The sequence below is a fragment of the Dermochelys coriacea genome, chromosome 18 (genome assembly GCF_009764565.3).
Source record: "Dermochelys coriacea isolate rDerCor1 chromosome 18, rDerCor1.pri.v4, whole genome shotgun sequence".
In the NCBI taxonomy this organism is placed as follows: Eukaryota; Metazoa; Chordata; order Testudines; family Dermochelyidae; genus Dermochelys; species Dermochelys coriacea.
The window spans coordinates 20,067,399-20,086,927 of NC_050085.1; the positions used below are offsets into that span (position 1 = coordinate 20,067,399).

The window sequence follows — 19,529 nt, forward strand, 5'->3', positions numbered from 1 at the left end:
GCTGAAACAACTAACTATTTTGAATATGTTTATGGTAAGTAAGGGAGAAAGAAAACTAAACTAATTACTGTGGGTACTTTCATAGTAAACAAAGTAGGCAAGAACACCCTGAAGCTTGCTTTATGCAATCTGCAAAGTGATTGGTCCTTTACATGCTAGAAGTAGGCTTGTCAAGTGATTAAAAAAATTAATCGTGATTAATCGCGCTGTTAAACAATAATAGAATACCATTATTTACATATTTTTGGATGTTTTCTACATTTTCAAATATATTGATTTCAAGTACAACACAGAATACAAAGTATACAGTGCTCACTTTATATTTATTTCTGATTACAAATATTTGCGCTGTAAAAAACAAAATAAATAGTATTTTTCAATTCACCTAAAATATGTACTGTAGTACAATCTGTCATGAAAGTTGAACTTACACATGTAGAATTATGTATAAGAAATAACTGCATTCAAAAATAAAAATGTAAAATTTTAGAGCCTACAAGTCCACTCAATCCTATTTCTTGTTCAGCCAATCGCTCAGACAAACAAGTTTGTTTACATTTGCAGGAGATAATGTTGCCTGCTTCTTCTTCACGTCACCTGAAATTGAGAACAGGCATTTGCATGGCACTATTGTAGCCGGCATCCCAAGATATTTACATGCCAGATGCGCTAACAATTCATATGTCCCTTCATGCTTCAACCACCATTCCAGAGGACATGCGTCCATACTGATGACAGTTTCTGCTTGATAACAATCCAAATTAGTGTGGATTGATGCATGTTCATTTTCATCCTCTGAGTCAGAGGCCACCAGCAGAAGGCTGATTTTCTCTTTTGGTGGTTTGGGTTCTGTAGTTTCTGCATAGGAGCGTTGCTCTTTTAAGATTTCTGAAAGCATGCGCCACACCTCATCCCTCTCAAATTTTGGAAGGCATTTCAGATTCTTAAACCGTGGGTCAAGTGCTCTAGCTATCTTTAGAAATCTCACATTGGTACCTTCTTTGCGTTTTGTCAAATCTGCAGCAAAACTGTTCTTAAAACAAACAACATCTGCTGAGTCATCATCCGAGACTGCTATAACATGAAATATATGGCAGAATGCGGGTAAAACAGAGATGGAGACATAGATTCATAGATACTAAGGTCAGAAGGGACCATTCTGATCATCCAGTCCGACCTCCTGCACAGCGCAGGCCACAGAATCTCACCCACCCACTCCTAGGAAAAACCTCACCCAGGTCTGAGCTATTGAAGTCCTTAAATCATGGTTCAAAGACTTCAAGGAGCAGAGAAGCCTCCCTCAAGTCAACCATGCCCCATGCTACAGAGGAAGGCGAAAAACCTCCAGGGCCTCTCCAATCTGCCCTGGAGGAAAATTCCTTCCCGACCTCAAATATGGCAATCAGCTAAACCCTGAGCATATGGGCAAGATTCACCAGCCAGATACCCAGGAAAGAATTTTCTATAGTAACTCAGATCCCATCCATCTAATATCCCATCTCAGGGGATTTGGCCTATTTACCCTGAATATTTAAAGATCAATTACTTACCAAAAATCCCATTATCCCATCATACCATCTCCTCCATAAACTTATCGAGTAGAATCTTAAAGCCAGATAGATCTTTTGCCCCCACTGCTTCCCTTGGAAGGCTATTCCAAAACTTCACTCCTCTGATGGTTAAAAACCTTCGTCTGATTTCAAGTCTAAACTTCCTGGTGGCCAGTTTATACCCATTTGTTCTTGTGTCCACATTGGTGCTGAGCTTAAATAATTCCTCTCCCTCTCCGGTATTTATCCCTCTGATATATTTAGAGAGAGCAATCATATCTCTCCTCAACCTTCTTTTAGTTAGGCTAAACAAGCCAAGCTCCTTGAGTCTCCTTTCATAAGACAAGTTTTCCATTCCTCGGATCATCCTAGCAGCACTTCTCTGAACCTGCTCCAGTTTGAATTCATCCTTTTTAAACATGGGAGACCAGAACTGCACACAGTATTCTAGGTGAGGTCTCACCAGTGCCTTGTATAATGGTACTAAAACCTCCTTATCCCTACTGGAAATGCCTCTCCTGATGCATCCCAAAACCGCATTAGCTTTTTTCACAGACATATCACATTGGCAGCTCATAGTCATCCTATGACCAACCAATACTCCAAGGTCCTTCTCCTCTTCCGTTACTTCTAATTGATGCGTCCCCAACTTATAACTAAAATTCTTGTTATTAATCCCTAAATGCATAACCTTACACTTCTCACTATTAAATTTCATCCTATTACTATTACTCCAGTTTACAAGGTCATCCAGATCCTCCTGTATAATATCCCAATCCTTCTCCGAATTGGCAATACCTCCCAGCTTTGTATCATCTGCAAACTTTATTAGCACACTCCCACTTTTTGTGCCAAGGTCAGTAATAAAAAGATGAAATAAGATTGGTCCCAAAACCGATCCCTGAGGAACTCCACTGGTAACCTCCCTCCAACCTGACAGTTCGCCTTTCAGTAGGACCCGTTGCAGTCTCCCCTTTAACCAATTCCTTATCCACCTTTTGATGTTCATATTGATCCCCATCTTCTCCAATTTAACTAATAATTCCCCATGTGGCACGGTATCAAATGCCTTACTGAAATCTAGGTAAATTAGATCCACTGCATTTCCTTTATCTAAAAAGTCTGTTACTTTTTCAAAAAAGGAGATTAGGTTGGTTTGGCACGATCTACCTTTTGTAAAACCATGTTGTATTTTGTCCCATTTACCATTGACTTCAATGTCCTTAACTAATTTCTCCTTCAAAATTTTTTCCAGGACCTTGCATACTACAGATGTCAAACTAACTGGCCTGTAGTTACCTGGATCACTTTTTTTTCCCCTTTCTTAAAAATAGGAACTATGTTAGCAATTCTCCAATCATTCGGTACTATTCCTGAGTTTACAGATTCATTAAAAATTCTTGCTAATGGGCTTGCAATTTCAGGTGCCAATTCCTTTAATATTCTTGGATGAAGATTATCTGGACCCCCTGATTTAGTCCCATTAAGCTGTTTCAGTTTCGCTTCTACCTCTGATATGGTAATATCTACCTCTATATCCTCCTTCCCATTTGTCATGCTAATTCAATTGAATTAGACATACAATTCTGTCCCAAGGAGGTCAGTCACAAATTTAATTAACATGTTATTTTTTTTAACGTGCATCATCAGCATGGATGCACATCCCCTGGAATGGTGGCTGAAGCATGAAGGGGCATACAAATTTTTAGCATATCTGGCACGTAAATACCTTGCAATGCCAGCTACAAAAGTCCCATGCAAATAGCTGTTCTCACTTTCTGATGACACTGTAAATAAGAAGTGGGCAGCATTATCTCCCATAAATGTAAACAAACCTATCTGTCTTAGCGATTGGCTAAATAAGGAGGAGAAGGACTGAGTGGACTTGTAGGCTCTAAAGTTTTGCATTGTAGGAGGACCTTGCACCCATTTTGCTCAACACAGTATGAACATTTTGAAAGGAAAGAAGCACTTCGCTCTGGGGGGAAGATATTAGATGTATCTTAAGATTTCTTCAATTTAGCTGTTGTTTTGGATCTTGGTATTAATAGCAGCTTGTTTAAAATGTGGCATTTTATACAGTACTTATTACATGAACTTGAGAGCCATGAACAGAGGCAGCTAACAGGAGAATTTCAGAGGGAGTTTAGAGAGGGGAGTGTAGGAACCTTCCAGGTTCAGTTCTACAAGTGATTTCAAGCATAGTGGTGACATGCAACAGATGTGCCATGTTTTCTTTCCTGCCTAAAACTAGAAGCGACTTCCTGTGCATGAAGTGCAGGCTGGTGACTGTGCTGAAGGAGAAGATTCTTAGTCAGGAGGGGGAAATAGACACATTACAGAGAATAAGAGAAGCTGAGGCATTCCTAGACAGCAAGGTTCAGGAAACATCAGTACTCCAGCTTCAAGGAAGAAAGGAGATGGCCACCAAGGAGTCAGAGAGAGAGAGAGGAAGTCAGAGTGGAGGCCTGGCAGTTCATAACCACAAGAGGCAAGACATTATGTTGGCATTCTATGTGGCTATTGATAGCCAAGAGTAGGCAGGCTGTGGCTACCATAGAGAAAAGGACCTGGAGGAATTCCACACTAGACATTTCCAATCGATACCAATTCATCAGAGTGGAAACTGTGGAAGAAACCTCTTCCAGCTGGTCCAAGGGAACGGAGAGATGTATGGGATACACCTGTAGATGGCAGGCTGGCCCAATCTGTAAGAAAATCAAGCTTGCTCACAAAGTTCTACAACCATCCAAGGAAGACAGACGATCCAGAACTGAGAAGAATCGAAAGAACATTCTACAAGGGACAGGCAGACGAACACCCTCGGGTGCTGCCTTCCCTGAGCCAAGACTTGAGATGTCACTCTGAGGTTGGATAGGCTTCTGAAGTCCATGGGAAAGAATCCTATAGTCACTAATGACAGTGTTGCAGGACATACTGCAAACAGTAGATTACTTCAGGGAACTTGAAGCATGCTGTAAAAATCAGAATGTCCAAGCTATCTTATCTGAGTTCCTTCTTGCCCCACAAGCAAAGGAAGACAGAAAATTCTAGAAGTGAATTGCTGGCTAAATAAGTGGTGGTGGGTGGGTGGTGGGTTTTGCTTCTGTGTGGTGAAGGGGCTGTATAGTTTGGATGGCCTTCACCTCAGTAGATGGGAGACTAATCGTCTCAGGGCTGGCTAGAGTAGTCAAGGGCGTTAAACAAACAAACAGGGAGGATAAAAAGGGGGAAGACAGGCATACTCAGCTCAAAATAGAGATTTCGAGAACAAAATTAATCAAGGAACTGAAGGACAGGAAGAGAAGAAATTCTTTAGTTGCCTCTACAACAGTGCAGGTAACAAACTTTAATCCAAGAGTTTTCAAAGAGCTGTCTGAGGAGCTCTCTGGACTGTTAAACATAGAATCATAGAACTGGAAGGGACCTTGAGAGGTCATCCAGTCCAGTTCCCTGCACTCATGGCAGGGCTAAGTATTATCTAGACCAGGCGTTCTCAAACTGGGGGTCGGGACCCCTCAGGAGGTCGTGGTTATTACGGAGGGGATCGCGAGCTGTCAGCCACCACCCCAAACCCCTCTTTTCCTCCAGCGTTTGTAATGGTGTTAAATAATGTGTTTTTAATTTATAAGGGGGGGGGCCGCACTCACAAGCTTGCTATGTGAAAGGGGTCACCAGTGGAAAAGTTTGAGAAGCACTGATCTAGACCATAATGTTGATCTTCAGTAAATCTTGGAGAACTGGGGAAGTTCCAGAAGACTGGACGAAAGCTAATGTGCCAAATTTTCAAAAGGATAAACAGGATGACCCGGGTAATTACAGGCCTGTCAGCCTGATAATGATCCCAGGCAAGATAATGGAGCAGCTGATACAGGACTTGATTAATAAAGAATTAAAGGAAGGCAATGTAATTAATGCTATTCAACATGGGTTTACAGAAAATAGAGCCTGTCAAACTAACTTGATATCTTATTTTGATGTGACTACAAGTTTGGTTGATAAAGGTAAGACTGTTGAAGTAATATACTTAGATTTGTGTAAGATGTTTGACTTGGTATCAGATGACATTTTGATTTAAAAAACGAGAATGATATAAAGTTAATATGGCACAAATTACATGGATAAAAGCTATCTAACTAATAGGTTTCATAAATATAATGTAAACAGGGAATTATCACTGGTAATTTTAGTGGAGTCCCGCAAGGATCTGTTCTTGGCCTTATACTATTTAACATTTTTATTAATGACCTGAAAGAAAAATCGCAGATAAAGTTTTCAGATGACACAAAAACTGGGGAAGTGGCAAATAATGAAGAGGACAGGTCACTGATATAGAGTGATCCAAACCTCTTGGTAAGCAGGATGCAAGCAAATAATATGCATTTTAACATGACAAAATGTGATTGTACCCATCTAGGAACAAAGAATGTAGGTCATACTTGCACAATGGGGAACTCTATCCTGGGAAGCAGTGAATTTGAAAAAAAGATTTGCAGGTTGTGGTGGATAATCAGCTGAACATGAGTTCCCAGTGAAAAGACTAACATGATCTCTGGATGCATAAACAAGTGAATCACAAGTAGAAGTAGAGTAGTTATTTTTCCTCTATACTTGGCACTGGTGCGACCACTGCTGGAATACTGTGTCCAGTTCTGGTGCCCACAATTCAAGAAGGATGTTGATAAATTAGAGAGTTCAGAAAAGAACCACGAGAATGAGTAAAGGGTTAGAAAACATGCATTGTAGTCACAGACTCAAAGAGCTCAATCTATTTAGCATAACAAAGGGACAGTTAAGGGGTGACTTGATTATGGTGTTTGAGTACCTATCATGGGGAACTAATATTTAATAATGGGCTCTTCAATCTAGCAGAGAAAGGTATATCATGATCCAATGGCTGGAAGCTGAAGCTACACAAATTCAGACTGAAAATAAAGTGTAAATTTTTAACAGTGAACGTAATTAACCATTGGAACCACTTACCCCGGGTTGTGGTAGATTCTCCATCACTTACAGTTTTTAAATCAAGATTGGATTCCCACCTCCCAACAAAATAAAATAAAATAAAATAAAATAAATATCTCTGCTCTAGGAATTATTTTGGGAAGTTCTCTGGCCTGTGTTATACAGGAGGTCAGACTAGATGATCGCAATGATCTCTTCTGGCCTCCGAATCTATGAAAACTGTACTGTCAGCAAATTTCCAGCTCATGGATGCTGCTTTAAACCACCAGCAAACCTTAAACGAGTTAAACACTAAGCATTAAACATTGAAAATCTACATTCTTTTTCTACCATCTGACAGCTTTAGGGCCAACTTCTGTCTTCAGATATACATGTGACACAGTGAGACATCCAAGGGCAGAACTAGACCCATTCACTGCCAGTGTCATCAGTTAGCATTTTATTTGGCTGCCACCAGAAATGCCAATTCTAATTTTAAAAACAACCATCTAGATTTCAGAGTTATTTAATGGTAACAAGGTTTTACTTTGCAAACTGTTCAGACTGGCTGGTGTTTAGAGTTCATATAAACACCAGTTTCTTCATTTTATCTCCTTGTGGAGTCTGAGATTCCAAGATGAACCCCAAATTGACATCGCTTTTGGAACAATTTTCAAGACTAACGTTTGTTAAAAGCAAATCCAAAAGTGAAATTAAGATTACTCTTACAAATAAATGGACATTGCATATGTTTGCAATTTTTTCTAACCTTTGAGGGTTCTGAGAAAGTGTCTAAAGAGTTCTCTGTATGCTTCTTTGTACCGATCAGCCTGGGTTTGTGAATATATGGACACAGACGTTCCATGTTCTGTAATTCCCAAGGGATTCTGATTATCTACCCGTAATGTTCCTTGAGAACCATGAACCTAGGAGAAGAGGGGAAAAAAACAAAAATACACATAAACATGTATTAAAGACCCTTAAATTAATATGCTTTTGGCCTTAAAACAATCTATAAACCATGGGCTTGTACCACCTGAGGAGTAACTCCTCTAGCAGGTAGAATTACTTGCTCAGTCACTACAGAGGACACAAGCACACGCTGTACTAGCCTGGGTTACAGTTGCACAGTATATCCACTCTCCCTTGGTTATGAAACAAGCTGCTTTTATTTTAAGGCTTAAACATTTCCCCTCGCCAAATCCAGCTTAGAGAACTTTATGTTTTTGCCACTCTAATATAAACCAACATGAACTTAGGCAGAAAAGATTTGCTCCAATAATGAGAGATCTGTACCTTTTTTCCCCCCTTGGTACCATTTATATCTGTGATTCCGATTTACCTCTTGGCTTGCCGAGTCCACAATAAAAACATTACATAAAAAAAAAGGGGGGGGGGGAGATAGGTTGTCTACAAAGTTTAAGCCTCAAGGCACCAGCTGAGAAACTATCAGGGCCAAATTCTGCTCTTGGGTGACCATATGAAGCTCACAGTAACTCCAAAAAATGATCATGTGCACACCCAGTGGCAGAATTTGGCTAACAAAACTGGAGGTTTATTTTAAATGAAGAGCACGAGAGTCAATTAATTGTTACTTCTACTGCAGTAGTAGTGTTCTGTGTAGTGTGCGTATACCCATAGTATCATGACAGACTCATCTGAAAAAACCCACCTCTAGTCTCTGATCACAGCTTTTAGTACAGTGCTGACTGACGTCCAAAGTAACAATTGCTCCACTAGGAAATTTCATGCTGACTGCTACAGTGTCTGCATCCTTCAAGTAGGCCATATCTGAGTGACAAGAGAGGCACTAACTCAGACTAGGAAATTAAGCAAACCAGCAAGTCTCTTGTACACAAAACTGCTCTTATTTTGTAAGAGGCGTTATGGTGAAAAGAACATCTTTAAACAGTAAAACAGGAAGCACAGTAAATACTGAACATGTTTATGGCCACCTACACTAATCAGCCTACAGTCCTCCACACCACTCTTCGGCACTGCTAAACTCTGGAGAACCTTCTACTGTAGTTACTGGGGGCTGAACTCTCCAAGACAAACAGCATGGCCTACCTTAGGGAGAACCTTTTGCCTTTGAAACATACTTGCCTTTGTGGTTACAATACAGATAACATCAGGCAGCCTTCCGTATGCGGCTTACGCATTCCATTATATGGTCACTTATTGGTTTTGTTCCTGGCAATTCAGTGCCCTACCACACATTAAGATGGTCTATATTGCCGCTTGTAGCAATGGCAGCTGATTGCTGGCAGCAACCAACATTCCATTAAAAACAGTTAGAATCTGATTAATAGCTTAACAGTCTGATATAAACCAGGTCCATAAAGGGGTCTGAAGTATTAAAAAGGAAAATCATCAACTTTATCTATGTCAGGTTTAACCAAAGAACTGAAAAAGTGATATTTTTAAGCACAAAGCTTTGTTTGAAACCCCCTGGAAATGGTAATATTAGCAACCTTTTACAAATCACCAACATTCACAACAATCGGCATTACTGATATTCCTATAATAGTTTTGCAGCACTGAGAAATCCACAGAATTCAGTGAAGTGTTTGCAAATCTATTCCAACATTCTAGAAATTGTTCTGTATTTCAATTTTCAAACAGATCCATGAGAGAACAGCTACATTAGATGCCCCTTCACATATTTGCAAATTTCTAGCACTGAAATCTGCAATTACTAGGAAACTAACAACACATCCAATACAATGTCACCAATCCATGTAGTTTTACCTGCACAGAATGCATGTCCCAGTGAAAATATTGTATCGGGTGCACTTTCTCCCAGTAACAAACTGATAATATCAATATCATGTACAGCAGCATTATAGAAAATCCCACCTGGAAGTAAGAGGGAAAAAATGGGCACTGGAAGATTTAGCATTATAAAACCTATGAGCAAACCTAGATATCTATACTGCATGAAAACCAATGTAAGAGCACCAGACATATTATTTCAAAGAACATACAGATATATTCACTTGTCCACAATCAACATTAGGGTCAAAGGGAATATTCCTGGCCGTAAGGAACAGAATAATGCATTGCGGGACGGACATACACACACACACACACACACACACACACACACACACACACACACACACACACACACACACACACACACACACACACACACACATATATAAATATGTGGCAAGATAAATTGCTATCCCTTCACAGAACCAACCTCTTCTTCTATAAGAAAGCTACTCAGTACCTGACTTTTTTAGGAAGCTAAGAGATGCTGCTGGATATATGCTGCTAACTGTCGAAATCCGATGAATCCTCCCCAGTGCCTGGCTGTCATGGACTTTTTTATACAAGAACTGCAGGGCTGGATCAAAACGCCTACAGAGAGACAGCCAATGTGGAACAGTGAGTGTTCAGTACAGAACAGGTCATCTACACCACTGACATGCAGTCAGATGTTTGGTGGTGGAAAAGAGTCTGGACTTCAGACAACTTCCAACTTAGACAAGGTTCAAAGTCCAATTTTTCTGATAAGATCAATTGCCCAGCAAATTATGAGACTTTAAAAAAAAAACCTCACAAGTTCTTACAGGCAATAAGCAGAATGAGTATTGCCCTTAAAGCTCTTTACCAACAATATAAACTAAGATATTAAGCCCCTATGAATAAAGTGATGAGCAATGTCCAGGAAGTTATATATAGCTAAAAAAGATACCTTTATGGTTTTATATTCAATTAGGTCTTAACAAAAAAAACCTCCACTCTAGAGAAGTTCACATCCAACCTTGTGGCTTGGGCTCAACTGTCTCTGAAGCACTCAAACCAAAATGCAATATCACACTATATATTGTGTTGGAATATATTTCCATCTATATATAATTTGCATACAGACAATTTTTGCTTAAAATGAACAATTTTCAACAAAAAAAACAGTAAGTGGTCAAGGCTGGGGGGAAGGCAAGGAGGGAAATAATCCACACAGTTACTAAACACATTGGGTCAAATTCTGAGTGTAAACTCAGAGCCACTTTCCTTGACTTCAGTGGAGTTACTGAATTTACAGAACTGTAAAAAGCAGAAGTACATTAGAATTAACCTACTTTCCCCATATTTACAGTGATTTATGTTTTAGGGTTAGTCTACACTAGAAGCACTACAGCAGCGCTTTAATGCAGTGTGTCTGGTGAAGACACTCTATGCCAATGAGAGACAGCCTTATTGTTGGCATAATAAATCACCTCTGTGAGAGGCAATAGCTATGTCAGTGGCAGAAGCTCTCCTGCCAACAGCACTGTCCACACCAGCACTTAGGTCAGTGTAACTTATGTCACCAATAAGTGGCTTATTGACACTCCTGAGACACAAAAATTATGCCGACAAAACCTGTAGTGTAGACAAACCCCAAGATCTATATATACAATCACAAGGAGAAAACACTTTTTAATATTTACTACGTGTACTCCTATTTAAATGGATCAACCATTCTGAAAACAAGCAGGACTTTCATTTTGATGTCCATTATGCAACCCTAGAATGTACAAATACTACTTCTTCCAAAAGGTGTTAAAAGGAATAATGAGCTACATTCACCTGTATACAGAAGGTCAGCCTAAGGTATTCAAAACTTTACATTTAAATAATACATATGTACTATACTGTCTACATGCAAAGAGGTGAATTTCACCAAATTACAGTGGCATAATTACATCAGTAGTAGCTCAGAAAGAGTTTGTGTTAAATACATTCTTTACAAAAAAGATTACTACTTCAAAGCCTACTCTATTATTTACACCCTATAATTATGTCTGGTCCACTGAAGAAGGGCTGGCATATTTCAGTCAGTACAAGATTTAGGATACAGCTAGCAAGTCAGTAACAAATATTTAAGACCATCAAAATAAAGGTAAATTTTAAAAATATATAAAATCTCTTCTGCATGATTTTTATAGAAAATTATGCTGTGATATTTTAAAAAACAGAACCTATTTACTTCTTTCTTCTCATTTTGTTTTTCGATTGCTGCAACAGAATTGTCAGTGTTGTTATTAAAAAAAACAAAAACAGACAAACAAATAAGCTCTTCACATTCCTAGGGTTTGAAAGAAAACAAGTGCAAGACACAAGCAGAAATTGTCACAAAGTACAATTCCTCCTCACAGACAAGGCTTAATATTGTAATGTTTTTTACTGGACTCAACATTTTTGCAAAGTATTTAGTTTTGCAGCTGAGAACAGCCAAATGCAGATCTCAAGTAGTCTAACTTTTACCAAAACCCATGTCTGCTGAATTAGATGACTGTATATACATACAAAAAAATTCCCACTTTGTTTTTTTTTTTTCTGAAACCACAGACTAACAAAGTTGATCCATAGTATGGCTCAGTAATTCTAGTTACCAGTACATTTTCCTCACCTCCAAAAAAGATCTGGCATAACATTTTCAAGAACACCTAAGTGATTTAGGAGCCTAAGTCACTTCTGAACATGCTTAGATGCTTTTGAAAATCTTACCCTAGGTACCTGTAATGCAAATTCTGTTAGCACCCAATCCAGTGTAGATGAATAAATTAATTTTAATCCTATGCCAATTATAAAAAGATTCGATTGTTGTCTCTATGAAGCGTGAACAATGAATTTTGAAGCAGCAAGTCCACCATGCTCTCTGTTTAGCTACCTTCTAAGCAAAATTTCTCTAAAACAATTATTAAGTAGCTATAAAAATTTAGGAAGGTTTCATTAGATAGAAACATTACTTTACATTTATGCTTCTTGTTGAAAACAAAAAAAATGCTGGTCTTACTTGTAGAATCCACAGACCAATGGTCTTCCACATCTGTCAGCTTCATCAAAACAAGCCTCTGCTGTCTGCCTATCTAAACTGGGTAGCTTCTCGCAAAACACGCCTTTCCCTATGTAAATGTCATAGAATACAAAATTGAAGGCAGGACATAATCCACACTGAACATTATATATTCTGCAGTGTTCTATACATGTCAACACATTCCAGAGACAAGGTTTCAGAAAACTGAAAAAATTGTTTTTGCCGAATGATTTTTCTATACCTACAGCAGCTACCATTTACTATTTACAAACCTCAAGAAGTGATTGTTTTTAGAGATAATGAAACTCTGATCTTCTTGGATTTTCTTTTATTCCTAGCTGTGTTTCTCTGAACAGACATATCTGTTACCTGTAGTCAGAACAACATCACAATACAAGCTCCGCTGACATTATAAGTCATTAGGGTCATTGTCTTCAGTGGACTAAGTTCTTCCTAATTATGCAATTAGACACTCAGTGTATCCCTCAAGGGAAGCTGCAAGGTACAAAGAGGCAGAATGCAAGTGATTTTAATCACTGGAGAGGAAGAATAACCCCTGATATAAATGCTGATGGGAGCGCCTTATTGAATTAAGACAAGGAATTTACAAATAAAACTGAAGTCAGTCCTGTTCGGAGGGCATTAACACAGATGCATCCTCACTAACCAGGAAGCTCAATTTGTGTCTAGAGAGGTACAGTTTATAGGCCACTAGAGAAAAACGATTTCCACTTATAAAAATGTTGAGACATTTTAGCATAAAGATAAAAGAGGCAACTTGTTTTGAGCACCACTGCACTAAACCATGGTCTATGGACCACCACTGACCAACTGAGCAATTGGTGGTAGTCCCCAGAGAGCTGGCCTGTTACATGGTGCTGGCTCTCTTCTCCATTTACAGTTGATTAAATGCAATAATACTTTCCTAATGTTACTTTTCCATGTATGTCCCGATGTACTTGCCACAACTATGCCATGAGACAGCAAATGGGAACAGAGGTGTCCACAAGACAATTACCCCACTAAGATGGATTGATACTATAAAGAATTGTGGATCCCTGCTCTAGTGGACTGAGTGTAGGGCTGAGATTGAGAATGGGATCCAGAAATTCCTCAATTCCAGCTCTGACATGGACTTCCCAGACAAAGGGATCATAAGTGCAAAGTTTTGTTGGGGCAGATGTTCTTTAATCATCATATGTAAAAGCCACAAAAGGATTTCATTCTTGGAACAATTTTCATTTAAACAAGCATTCAGAACAAATATATGACTGATCTTTAGCTGGAGAAATATACGAAAACCAGAAAATTAGCAGTTTGGGGTGTTTTTAATATTACAATTTTTTTTTTAAATAGCCAATTTAGTACTTAAACTGGGCCTGATCCTGCTTTCATGAAGTCATTAGTTTTGCCACCAACTTCAGGAGCACAAGATTGGGCCTCCAATAGCATGTCTTAGCTCAATTATCCAATAAGGAGATCCAGGAGATTTCAAAAGCCAATCATTTTTTAGTAGACTGTCAGTTTTTGAGTTTACTGAGTCTCTACCCAAATGGTGTTTCCTCTGGAGCAAACAAGTAAGGACGTAGCTTTATAAACATAGTTGGCCCAATTCAATGAGGCAACATGTTATATATGAAAGAAGAATTTGCTGCAGATCTACTTCAGTTCCCCTTACCTGCTCGTAAAGCATCTATCACAATTTCAGAGGCTGCTTCAGGTGGTGAACAGACAATGGCTCCAGAGACACTGCAGAAATTAAGAGAAAAATACTTAGAAGGAGACAAAATTTCTGCTGAAACAAACAGTGGTCAAAATTAAGGAGAGAAAAAGATTCTTGAACATTACAAAAGCTCCTCACATCAGGAAGAGGGTGGGGAAAGAAACCAGCAACTCCCAGGAGACAATACTATTATGAGCAGGGAAAGTTATTTTTTTAAGAACAGCAAGGACATAAGATCTGTGGCAACAATACCAAGAACAGATTGGGTTACAACATTTAGTAGAGTTTTTTAAATGGAATGCTGACTTAATTCATGGTCCGTAGCCTCCTAGATACTTTTTTAAATGGTACAGTTATAAAGAGCATGTGTTCACAGCTTGATAGAAAAACCTTTAGAATGGTTTCTTTCAAAACCTGTTTGAACCCTCTATTTTATCAAAACATATGGGGAAAGGCTTAAAACACAAATGTACACAGCAAATTGCAGAAAAATGTACAGTGAGTACAATTTAACCCATTTTTACCTTTGAATTTCTACTGTGAAGTAACATCTTTCAGAGTCACTGTTCCCTTTTTAAGATGTGTGAAATCTGAAATATTGCTTTCATTTCAAAGTTGACAGGAACTCTATTTAGCCAACGTGTTTTTAGCAATCTAGATCAGCATTCCAGAATGTTTAGTAAAGCGATATAAACACAACATAATATTGCACGTTTACACTGTACCCTTCATCTTGAAGGATCCCAGAGTGCTTTGAGCTTTACACATGCACCTCCACTGAAATAAGCCAAGCACTGTGCGGTGGAAGGGTGGCAGCCAGCAGGGAAACTGACAGGCAACATGCTACATGACAGCACGAGGAAGGGAATTTGGCCAAAGGCATCATCCCTTACAAAACTATCCGCAGAGATGAGACAGATCGTTTGTTTGTACAGCTCCATCCAGAAGCCCTATATACGTAAGTTAAACTACGCTTCCCAGCGAGATCCTAGAATGTGTGCGAGCCTCAGGATGTCTAGTAAATAGTAAAGTAATTCAACTAGACCAATAGCTGCCACCTGCTGGAGAAAGGAATACAGCGTTCCAATCTCACAATGTAATATTGAGGGTACTGAGGTCAGAGGAGCAGGATTCCCCAAGTGTGTCCTAACTCCAGGAAAATTTTCCAAAGACAAAGTAAGAACACTGATTGATAGTGCTACTTATCTCTTAGAGCCTTAATTACTTAATAAGGAAACATGCATGGAAGTTATTGACCGACTATACCGTTGATCATTGAGCACTATGTCGGCATCCTGCTGCCGTAGCACCCTGGTGTTGGCCAGGAATTCTGTACTGAAGGCACGTTCCACATCTGGCAGCTGATCCTCCACAATGTAAAGCAAACAGCAGCCATTTTCTTCCATTAAACTTTGAAATAATGCTTTGTTACCAAGCCCCACGCCAAAGAGGGCAAGACCAATATTGCTTCCTGAAGTCCCACTACTGCTATACCGTCCCACTGACCCTCCAGAAGCCACACTGTTGGATGCCTCAGAAATAACAAGTCTTTGGATGCTCTGTTTTGAGGGAACAGGCGCATTTCTCATATGGAGGGCAGCGAAAGCTGACGGGTGACTGGTGGAGGTAGAGGGTGTTTGGTCTTCTCTGGCAGACATGACACTGGTTGTGGAGCTGATGGCGCTGGGGTGAACAGGGATCAAGGACTTGTGGTAGGAAGGTGGAGATGGTACCATGCTATAGGTGGTGCCGGTGCTGGTGATGCAGGGATTGGTTGAGAGAATAAATGAAGGCTGAGAAAGCAGGGAAGGAGTGTCAAGTTGCATGGAAAGGCTGGTACCAAGGTCTGAACCTGCAGATCTAGATAAAAAGGGACAAAAGTCTTAAGGAAGCTGCTGTAATTCAGGATTATTCAAATACAAAGATTTTGTTCCAACAAGAGAAAGCTGAGGAAGTTTTACTGAGCTTCAGATGTCTCTAGGTGTGTGATCATAACTGTATTAAAAAAAAAAAAAAAAAAAAAGAGGAGTACTTGTGGCACCTTAGAGACTAACAAATTTATTTGAGCATAAGCTTTCGTGAGCTACAGCTCACTTCATCGGATGATGAAGTGAGCTGTAGCTCACGAAAAGCTTATGCTCAAATAAATTTGTTAGTCTCTAAGGTGCCACAAGTCCTCCTCTTTTTTTTTGCGAATACAGACTAACACGGCTGCTACTCTGAAAACTGTATTAAAGTTTTATTCCATCATTTGACTGACATGCTATCTGGCAATTAAATTTAGTTAGCTATACAGAATGAAAATAGTATCTCCCATCTTCTTAACAAGATTTAATAGCAAGATTTAATAGCATCTTCATGGTGAGCTATTAGCTACACTTTCACAAAATATATCAAGTGCACTTTTTAGTATTCTGTGAAGTAACCTAAGTCATGCTATTCAAACAAGTTATCAGAATAAACGGATGACGTTCATTTGACGACTTACACTTGCTTTTGCTTTACTTTCTTTTTAATCCATAAAAATCAAGAAATTTGCAATATGTTTCCCAGTCAGTGTACTTTAAGTAAAACAGGCAACATACACATCTTAAAATACACATTACCAACTCTGAAAAATTCCTCACCTGTTACCACACTACTTTGAATTAACAACAGTGTGGTTGGTTTTTTTTTTTTTTTTTTTTAAAAAACAGTTTACTTCTGAGTGTATTTTTGTACTATTCCGCTTTGATCATGAAAATCAATTAAGTCATTTTCACTTCCAAGTTCTTAGTACTGCAATGTTTGGGTTTCAAAGGCTGCAAGGGGAGGTTTAAAAAAAACAATTACCTTCTTAGCAGTAAAAACATTTCTATAAGTGTTAGGAGGCTTTACAAAACCCAGGGGATTTGTTTGTTTGTTTGGAGTTCGTTTCTGTTTTAAACAAACTGAGCCGAATCATAGATGCTAAGGTCAGAAGGGACCATTCTGATCATCTAGTGGACAATCGAAGCGGACAAATACAAAAGCTACCCCTACTGCCCTTGCTTCCTGGAAATCAGAGACACTTTGCCCTCTGTTTAGGCGCAGGAGGGGTGTGTGATGCGCAGGAAGGACTCAGAGGAAGTTTTAGCACCAGTCGGGGGGGAAAAGAAAGGTCAGCTTTTTTTTTTTTTTTTTTAGGATGAAGAATAACCTCTCGCTGAAAGAGAGCTCGACGCTGAAACACGTGGAGCATGACAAGCCCCCCGGGTAACCGTCCGGGGAAGAGAACAAACGGCTCAACCCCGAGGCGAGGCGAGGCGAGGCGGGACGCGGCAGCGAGGGGCGCTCCCGGGAGGCCCCGTTTTGAGCGGGCCGCTCCGCCCGGGGGGGGGGGGGGCTTTCCCTGGGGGGGGCCCGGGCTGGCGGGGGGGACTCACAGGAGCAGGGGCGCGCGGAGGCCGTGCTGCTTGACCAGCCGGCGGTTGCGGTAGTGCCGGCCCGAGGAGAGGTGCTCCAGGATGCGGTCCCGCCGCACCCGCATGGGCAGCTCGCAGGATTTGCAGTAGAGGGTCTCCACCACCGAGCTCTCCCCGGGCCCGCCGGGCTCCAGCAGGTGCCGCTTGACGCCCAGGTCGGTGAACTCGGCCGCGTAGTCGTGCAGCGTCTTCTTCTTGCGCCCCATGGCCGGGCCGCGGCCCCTCGGGCCTCGGGCGCCTGCGGCAGCCGGGCGCTCCCCCTTCCGCGGCCGGCGCAGGGGGCCGCCTCTCATGCCAGGCGGGCGGGGCCCTGGGCGCCCCCCCCCCAGCAGCGACGGGGCTCGCGGGCGCGGGGCCCGCCCGGCCGCGGCAGGAGGAGGCGCCTCCGGGCCGCTCCCCTTCCCGCTCCCCGGGGCCGCGGCCCCGCTCGCCTCCGCCGCAGCGCCCGGCCCCCGCCCCCGCCGGAAGCGGAAGCCCCGACCTGCCCTCGGAGGCGGGAGGAGCCCGAGGCCGGCCGCGGTGGGGGCGGGGCAGAGAGCCCCCCCTCCCCCCCAATAGCCCCGACTGGCACCTCATTGAGATCCCGGGACCCCCCCCCGGCCACTGCTGCCCCCCCGACACCCCCTCAGTGCTGCGTCACCCCCGCCCCTGCTCCCCCAGTCCCCTGGACACCCCCCGCCGGCACAGCCCCCCGCTCCCCCCCAGCTACTGCTGCCCCCCGACACCCCCTCAGTGCTGCGTCACCCCCGCCCCTGCTCCCCCAGTCCCCTGGACACCCCCCGCCGGCACAGCCCCCCGCTCCCCCCCAGCTACTGCTGCCCCCCCGGCACCCCCTCAGTGCTGCGTCACCCCCGCCCCTGCTCCCCCAGTCCCCTGGACACCCCCCGCCGGCACAGCCCCCCGCTCCCCCCCAGCTACTGCTGCCCCCCCGACACCCCCTCAGTGCTGCGTCACCCCCGCCCCTGCTCCCCCAGTCCCCTGGACACCCCCCGCCGGCACAGCCCCCCGCTCCCCCCCAGCTACTGCTGCCCCCCCGACACCCCCTCAGTGCTGTGTCACCCCCGCCCCTGCTCCCCCAGTCCCCTGGACACCCCCCGCCGGCACAGCCCCCCGATGCCCCCGGCGACTGCTGCCCCCCCGACACCCCCTCAGTGCTGTCACCCCCGCCCCTGCTCCCCAGTCCCCTGGACACCCCCCGCCGGCACAGCCCCCCGCTCCCCCCCATCTACTGCTGCCCCCCCGACACCCCTCAGTGCTGCTTCTCCCCAGTCATCCCCTCCCCCAGTCCCCTGGACACCCCCCCGCTGGCACAGCCCCCCGATGCCCCCGGCGACTGCTGCCCCCCCGACCCCCCCTCAGTGCTGTCACCCCCGCCCCTGCTCCCCAGTCCCCTGGACACCCCCCGCCGGCACAGCCCCCCGCTCCCCCCCATCTACTGCTGCCCCCCCCGACACCCCTCAGTGCTGCTTCTCCCCAGTCATCCCCTCCCCAGTCCCCTGGACACCCCCGCTGGCACAGCCCCCCGATGCCCCCGGCCACTGCTGCCCCCCCGACACCCCCTCAGTGCTGCGTCACCCCCGCCCCTGCTCCCCCAGTCCCCTGGACACCCCCCGCCGGCACAGCCCCCCGATCCCCCCGGCGACTGCTGCCCCCCCGACACCCCCTCAGTGCTGTGTCACCCCCGCCCCTGCTCCCCAGTCCCCTGGACACCCCCCGCCGGCACAGCCCCCCGCTCCCCCCCATCTACTGCTGCCCCCCCACCCCCTCAGTGCTGTGTCACCCCCCCCCCTCCCCCAGTCCCCTGGACACCCCCCGCCGGCACAGCCCCCCGCTCCCCCCCATCTACTGCTGCCCCCCCGACACCCCTCAGTGCTGCTTCTCCCCAGTCATCCCCTCCCCCCGTCCCCTGGACACCCCCCCGCTGGCACAGCCCCCGATGCCCCCGGCGACTGCTGCCCCCCCGACACCCCTCAGTGCTGTCACCCCCGCCCCTGCTCCCCAGTCCCCTGGACACCCCCCGCCGGCACAGCCCCCCGATCCCCCCGGCGACTGCTGCC

General features: G+C 43.6%; 1 protein-coding gene across 1 annotated transcript in view; it reads right to left on the bottom strand.

Annotated features, from left to right (window-relative positions):
• Positions 1–17,943, bottom strand: part of LOC119844991 — a 19,702-nt gene extending 1,759 nt beyond the window's left edge. Inside the window, exons 1-8 of the mRNA XM_038376621.2 lie at positions 17,434–17,943; positions 15,296–15,889; positions 13,985–14,055; positions 12,286–12,394; positions 9,733–9,863; positions 9,246–9,353; positions 8,167–8,285; positions 7,264–7,420 (exon numbers count right to left, since the gene is read on the bottom strand). Coding sequence (XP_038232549.1) covers positions 7,264–7,420; positions 8,167–8,285; positions 9,246–9,353; positions 9,733–9,863; positions 12,286–12,394; positions 13,985–14,055; positions 15,296–15,889; positions 17,434–17,765 — 1,621 coding nt within the window. The 5' untranslated portion in view covers positions 17,766–17,943. The remainder of the gene's footprint in view (positions 1–7,263; positions 7,421–8,166; positions 8,286–9,245; positions 9,354–9,732; positions 9,864–12,285; positions 12,395–13,984; positions 14,056–15,295; positions 15,890–17,433) is intronic.
• Between the last annotated feature and the right edge of the window lie 1,586 nt (positions 17,944–19,529).